Source organism: Uranotaenia lowii, chromosome 1, assembly GCF_029784155.1.
Source record: "Uranotaenia lowii strain MFRU-FL chromosome 1, ASM2978415v1, whole genome shotgun sequence".
Lineage (NCBI taxonomy): Eukaryota > Metazoa > Arthropoda > Insecta > Diptera > Culicidae > Uranotaenia > Uranotaenia lowii.
The window spans coordinates 41,420,989-41,428,315 of NC_073691.1; the positions used below are offsets into that span (position 1 = coordinate 41,420,989).

Below are 7,327 nucleotides of genomic sequence, written 5' to 3' on the forward strand. Positions count from 1 at the left end.
CGGGTCCGGGTGGTTTGGTTTTTTTTTTTTTGAAAGTGGGAAAATGGAGCCTGTTGTAGAAGGTTTTCAGGGTAGGATACATGTACCCCGGAATTGCAGCAACCGAACGCGTGGTTTGGCCCCACGGATCCTTGTACGGAGATGGGTTTTTGTTGTTCGAGCTGTTCAGCAATGTTAAATAAATGTGTGAAATATCCTAAAAAAATCCTATTGATGTTTAAAAGTTTTATTTACGTAAGCACTGTTGAAAAGGTCCATATAAAGTGGCACATAAAATTTGTTCATATTTTAAATTAGTGGTCAGTACTTGCTCTTAGAGATCAATACAGGGTTATCAAAACAGCCATCAAGGCTTGGCTGACATCTTGTTGAATTTCTTTTTGTTTTTCAAACTTTTCCGTTTCGATTGCTGATCCCCCTGAGCGAACGGGGCCACCGAATTAGTTTCGAATCGATAAGAGCCCATCACATCACTTCCGGTATTGGCAGGCTCGCCGCCCATCTTTGCTCTCAGCTGTCCATCCGGAGTACAAGTCACATCAAAAATATTTATGGTTAACCGACGGCATTTCCTCGCCATAAATCCCACCTGGCTAGTGAGTGATTCGGCAAAGTATTCAGGAGCTCGATCATGAGCGCACCAAATGTCCGAACATCCCGGTTGGATAAATATTCCGCCATTGGCGTAGAAATCTGCCGTCCCTATCGGATGACTGTATCCGGCTAGACTGGTGTGAAGCACTTCAACGTATTGGGCATCTCGGCTGGAAAGTCTATCACTGTCCCAATCGAAGAACAGTGGTCCTGCCGGATCCAAGCCGATGATCGTGGAAATTCGACCCTGCTGAGCTTTACCCACATTTCCAGCCACGTGGGCCCCCAAACTGTAGCCTATGAGCGATATCGAGCTGAGCGATACATTACTAGCCTGAACCAATGTATCGATAAGTCGCGAAGTGGCTCGTCCAACAGATCCAACCCTTTTCCGGCTTTGTAGATAGGAAGGAAAGCTCATATTGAAGCCAGATCCGGCGCGCCAATCGACGACTATCATGTTGTACTCCCCGAGCTTGAAATACTGATCCCGCACCATCGAATTGAAATTATCATCTCCGCTACTCGTGAATCCATGGATGGTGAAACGGGTCGGATGGGAAGCGTTGAACTTCGACCGCAAAACCGAACTGGTGTCGTTTACTGCAAGAACTTCAAACGAAGGATTACCCTGGGTGTAAAGTCGGAAAACGGTGTCTCTTTCGGCAACAAACGAAAAATGCTCCGATTCCTTGTTGTAGCCATTGATTTGATGCATCCGTCCATCGGCACCGGGAAAGAAATGTTTCAACTCTGAGAGTGTTGCTTCATTGACACGTTTAGCAGAACTGCTGCCACCTTTTCCATTGATCAGCCTTTGCTGTGAGCTGTGACATTCTACGCGTACGATCACTAAAAAATACAAAATCCCCATTCATTAGTGGAGCGGTGACAAATGAACGCTTGAAAAAAAATACTTACAAAGCAATAAGAAAGTTAGGACAAGCATCATACGTTTTGTTGATGAAATGAGATGTTACCTAAGCTTTCGCTTAAGGTTTTATAGAAGCATTGATTAACGTTGAGCTCGAGTAACATTCTGTTTTGATGTAACATCAAAGTTCTTGGGTAAAATATCTTGGGTATTGATTTGATTAAAATTGAAATATGTACCATCAAGACGCCATTCACCGCCCAGGCACCATTTACCGCCCAAAATCACCCTTTTGTGTGTATTTTGGAAAAACTGGGATGTTTTCTCCAAAAATAAGACCTGTGTTCTGTGTCGGCATCATTGTTCGACCATTTCACTGAAAAAACATCACTTAATTATGCTAACTATAGCCAGAAATAAAATATTTGGTTTTGCGTTTCCGGTCAAATTATTGAATTCGACGCCTGTTAGCGAACTAAGCATTACTGTGCTCCTAGGGCAAAAAGGTTTTTTGTTTACTAGATAGTACCTATTGGACCTAAAATCGACTTGAAACGATAGTTTTATTTTCGTAGAATAGATTTGCATCAAAAAATTTTCAATTTTTTCAATAGTTGTGGTTTTTTGAAGCGCTTAGTGATGGGCGGTAATTGGTGTATAAAAAAAAGTGTGGGTTCCTAATGACCGGTCACGCACAATTTCTTTGTTTTTTTTTTTTTTTTTTTTTTTTTCACTATGAGCAGGGAAAAGCCCGCGGGAGTGTACCTCCTGTGAGGTCCTTCTCCAGTGGGCGCAAAACCTCCTCACCATTCTTTATTTTTTAATTTTTTCTAAAAATGATTTTTACAGTATTGTTTATCACTTCGCATTTTTACATCATAAGCACTTTCAAAATTTAATGCAATTTTTCTCCAAAAGCGATGGTGGTGAATTTTCAGTTAGGTAGATCGATTTAGGTAATTGGTGGCGGTGGTTGATGAAAGCGTTGGGTGACGGCGGTGGTTGGCGGTGGTGTAGGCGGTGGTGTGGGCGGTGGTGTGGGCGGTGATGTGGGCGGTTTTTGGTGGTGGCGGTGGGCAATCGGTGGAGGCGGCGGTGGCGGCGGAAACGAAAGAAGTTTAAAAAAAGTGAGTTTTTGAATAACAGTGAATGATAGCTGTCAATCAAAACAGACGAATGGTGGGAGGTATGTTTCTGCATTGCTTCCAGCGAGATAAATCTCTTTAAAGGAAGCGCTTATTGACTACGGCTCAATACTTAGAATCATCGGGGGTTTCTTAACGGTAGTTTATATAACGTTAATTGAAGTAACTTGCTAGTTTAGATCTGATGTGTCGCTTCAGCATTTTTTTGAACTTGATTTTGTTCGTTTCATCTCTTAGGGCTCTTGGTAGATGATTGTACAGAAGTTTACTGTAGTATGGAAATGCTTTCCGGGTCATTTCAGAATTAGGTCGGCTTATAGAGATAGTGGCTTGATTGCGAAGACCGTATTCGTGGCTTGGTTGCTCATACACAACATTGTGATGAGCTCGCTGATCATTCAGATGCGAGTGGACGATCAAAATGGCTTGAAACTCTCTTAAAGCGTTTATAGGAAGCGTCGAGTTTAACGCTTCCGAGTACAATAGTCGCGTAGAGTACATCCTAGGACGGTGGTAAATAGCTTTCAAACAGCGGTTTTGAGCAGCTTGAAGCTTTTTCAAATGACTTTTTGCTGATGCACCCCAAAGAAAAACTTGATACTGCAGCTTTGACTGAACGAATGCTTGGTACATCAATGACAGTTGTTTTCTTGGGACAAACCTCTTCACTTTCCACAGTAAACCACATGTAGCACTTATTTCTGAATGCAGCTTCTTTATGTGATTGACCCATCCCAGCTAACATGAAATCGTAATAGAAATGATAATCCAAATCGAATATTGAGACATTTTCAATAACTATCGTAAACACGTTGGTATTGAGTGATTTTCTAGCAATCATTTACGGCAAGCTTTGCCCAAAAAAAAATTGAATCGGATAGCAGTTTAGTCAATTCGTAAATATGTATCCAAAATGTTGAGAATATGTTCATTCGACAGTTACGATTTGAGTAAACTGAATTACGATAAATGGGCGGTCCTTCAATTCACACTCTCTCCGGTCTCTTCCATTGATCGGTTCATAAAAAGATATTCTCACTTATAGAGCTTTAGCGTAGGCCATTTCAACTGATGAGTTAGCATCGTGGTAAGATACCGGTCTGCTAACTCGGAGGACTGGAGTTCAAATCTCGGTCGAGGAAATTTCTTTTTTCGTTTATTTTGCTTTTTGTTGGAAAATCGAATCGTTGGAATCTTGTCATTGTAGATATATCGCCTCCACTTTTGTAGCTATATGCTATTTTGGTAAGTTTAATACAATCTTTTTATCTGGTATATGTGTTTGAATAATTCAGTTGTTCCTGCGTTATACCTTCATAAATGTTTGCTGGGATTTCAGTTTGCTATCGATTGTCAGCCCAAGATATGTAAAGTTCTCCACTTTTTCTATAGGTATCGATTCTAATATAAGATCTCCGTGCGGCTGCTGAGATCTACTGGATGTAGTTATAATCATATAAAGCTTAGTTCTTTTAGAAATGGGACAGTTACGAATGCGTGTATCTCAAAAACCTTTCGTTTTATCTAAAAACTGTCTATGAAGGAAATGAAGGTAATTTTATGACAATTCATGAAAAAATTTGAAAAAAAAAATTTATCGTTTTTTTGTAAGAATAAATTCTACTTTATTCTTGGTACCTCCCATCGGCTAGCGCACACTTTTTTCAGTCATGATATTGATCAGTTTTTCAAACTAATACTTCGTCTAATCTGTGTTTAAGGTAGCTACACCCTCTTCCTTCAATTTCCGCTACTTTTCGGACCAATACTTCTCTTTTTAAAGAAACTGAGGGCAATTTAGTGGATACAGATGTTTCGAAATTAACAAATTTGATTATTTTTGAGCCACTTTTTGAGTGTTTTTAATGGAATTTCTGCTGGCAAAATCTGGCAATAACGAAGTAAAACCATCATGAGATTAAACTTAAAGTATAATCGATAAGTATAGATCGTAGTTTGCGAAGGGTACATAAAAGTTTACTCTTTTTAGGCTTTTAAAAACAGCGAAAACCATAGTTTTCGTTTTGAATATTTTTTTTTCTTTCCACAGGAGCAGAATTTTGGCAAATCATAATATTTCATAAAAAATAACCAGCAAATACATACTTTAATATACTCGGGACCTTTCCACGAGCAGACATGGTATAGGACTCAACCGCTGGAATTTGTTTAAAATAGGGTATTTCATAAGTTTTGTCGTTCATCAGAAATTATCTGTCCCATAGCCTCGGAACCGGCTATACAGCTTACGAGCTCTGGAACTAGCAAAAATTTAGTGTTTGAGGTGTGGTTTGAATGACTCATTACCAGGCAACACTTTCAGCTTATCGGAGAAAATTTTTTTTCTAAATTTCAGCGATCTACCCTTAGTTTTTCGCTTTTTGAAAATTAAAAATGCTCGTATGAGACTTGATTCTCTGATGACCCTTAGCCGAAGTTGCCGATCATATGCTTCACTCCAATGCTTGATTTGAACTTTGTGGACATTTTTGACAGTATTTGCATACTTTTCCACCACAGTACATACAGTAATTCTTCGAATAATCAACGGTTTTGTCAGCTATCAATTTATTATGATGGATTTTGAATGAAACTGTGCAAAATTATTTTTTCCTTTTTCTCTTGCATCGTAAATATCTCAAAAACGCCTAATTTTTTAATTTTGAAAAAAATAGGTCGGATAGTACTTTTTACAGGCAACAAATTGCTTCCAAAATTTTGAATGTCAGATTACTAGTAAACGAGCTATGAGCAAAAGAAAGTGTCCCATTTCTAAAAGAACTAAGCTTTACTTGGACTTTTCGAGATTCAGTGACAAGAGGTTTTCGTCAAAGTATTTCCGCAATACTTCTAAATCTTGACGCATGCTTTCCACTATTGAGTGAGCGCTTCTGCCAGTGTAAAACAAAGAGGTATCGTCAGCAAACAAACGTGGCTTACCAATTAGATTGAGATTAGACAAGTCATTGATGTACACCAGGAAAAGAAGAGGACCAAGGTTACTGCCTTGAGGAATCCCAACTCTCAGTGATTGATTGCAGCTTTTAACTCCATTTACAGACACATATTGGCTCCTATCGGTGAGAAAGCTTTCCAGTATTTCTAACGGCTTACCTCTGATCCCATAGAATGCAAGTTTTTCGATCAACATTTCGTGGTCGATGGTATCAAAAGCTTTCTTCAGGTCGAGAAATAGAAGTCCTGCGAGGTTTTTTTGGTCTAAGGATTTATAAACATCTAAGAAAAGCTCACAAGTGGCTGTTGTCGTACTAGAACCTTCTCGAAATCCATACTGACAGTCGTATAGAACGCTTTGGGTAGAGAAGAATTTTGTAATTCTAGTGACCAGTAACTGTTCGAGAATTTTGCTCAAAGCGGGCAAAATTGAAATCGGTCTGTAATTGTTCACTTCAACCTTAGATCCTGCTTTATGAATTGGTATGACTTTGGCAACCTTCAAACAGTCCGGATATTTCCCCGTAGATAGGCTTTCATTGAAAACATCTCGCACCAACTTCGAGAAAAACTCATAGTGGCTTTTAATAAAATGTGTGGGGATTCCATCGGGTCCAGCGCTTTTGTTAGAATCAAGATCTTTTATCTTTACGACTACTTCTTGCTCGGTAGTTGGTTCCAAGAATATGGAATTACGGAGATTCGAAAAGGTTCCAAATCGATTGGCGTTTCGTTGGCTCGTAATTGTGGAGGCTAGCTGGGGGCCAATGCTGCTGAAGAAGGTATTGAAGGTATCAGCAACAGTCTTTTCATGACTAGTGAGGTTTCCGTTGACTATCAGTTTCAATGTGTCATGTTCTTCCGATTTATTTCCTGATAGGCTGTTGAGGCATTTCCACATATTTTTACAGTTGGATTCATTGAACAAATTACTGTAATAAGCTGTTTTTGCATTTTGTTTAACCAGATTAAGTCTTCGTGATGCATGCTGCAATAAGTTCCGTGTGTTTATGTCGAATGGATTTCTTTTGTGTTTTGCAAACAGTTTATCTTTGATTTTCATCCATTCCCAGACATCAACTGTCATCCATGGGCATATTCCTTTAACCCTAGCATTTACTTCTACAGTTCTTGAACATTTAATCTTTAATTCTTGGTAGAGCAAAATTATTTGGGCAAGAAGTTCTTCTGAAGAGTTAGCTCGAAGGTTGCGAGCTTTGTCAGCGAACAACTGATTGAGCATTGCATTATTAACTATTACTTTTTGAAGTTTGCGTGTGGCTACCTTTTGTTTAAAAGATATTGAAGAAATAATGAGGCAATGATCGCTTATGTCTACACCTATAGTATCGTTCACTATATTGGATTGCAAGTTATCGGAGCAGACAACATGATCTAGAATATTGTTACTTGCTGGTCTTGTAACATGGGTATTTGTTATTTGGAAATTAAAGCTGTTCAAAAGTTCCAGGTATTCGACTGTGTCTGGGCTTGTTGATTTGTTTACGGGAATATTCATATCTCCTACTAAGATACATTGCGCATTGGAATTGGTAGTAGATAGTATTGTTTCTAGGTTTTCAAAAAAGTGAGTTATATTGCTTGACGGTGGTCTGTAAACAGCGTGGATGTTCATTTTAATATCACTTATCTGTAGGCGAATGTGAATGTGATGATAACCACTAACGTGTTGATTATTTATTTCATCACAATCAAAGCGATCTTTCACGTAAACAGCAATTCCTCCTCCGATACTATC

At 39.0% G+C, this 7,327-nt stretch overlaps 1 protein-coding gene across 1 annotated transcript; it reads right to left on the reverse strand.

Moving 5' to 3' along the window:
• Positions 1-210: 210 nt before the first annotated feature.
• LOC129738574 (pancreatic lipase-related protein 2-like) lies at positions 211-1,550 on the reverse strand. The gene is made up of 2 exons (XM_055729805.1): positions 1,516-1,550; positions 211-1,446 (listed from the first exon to the last, which is right to left on the reverse strand). The coding sequence occupies exons 1-2, from the start codon at positions 1,544-1,546 to the stop codon at positions 347-349; spliced, it is 1,131 nt and encodes a 376-aa protein (XP_055585780.1). The 5' UTR covers positions 1,547-1,550; the 3' UTR covers positions 211-346.
• Between the last annotated feature and the right edge of the window lie 5,777 nt (positions 1,551-7,327).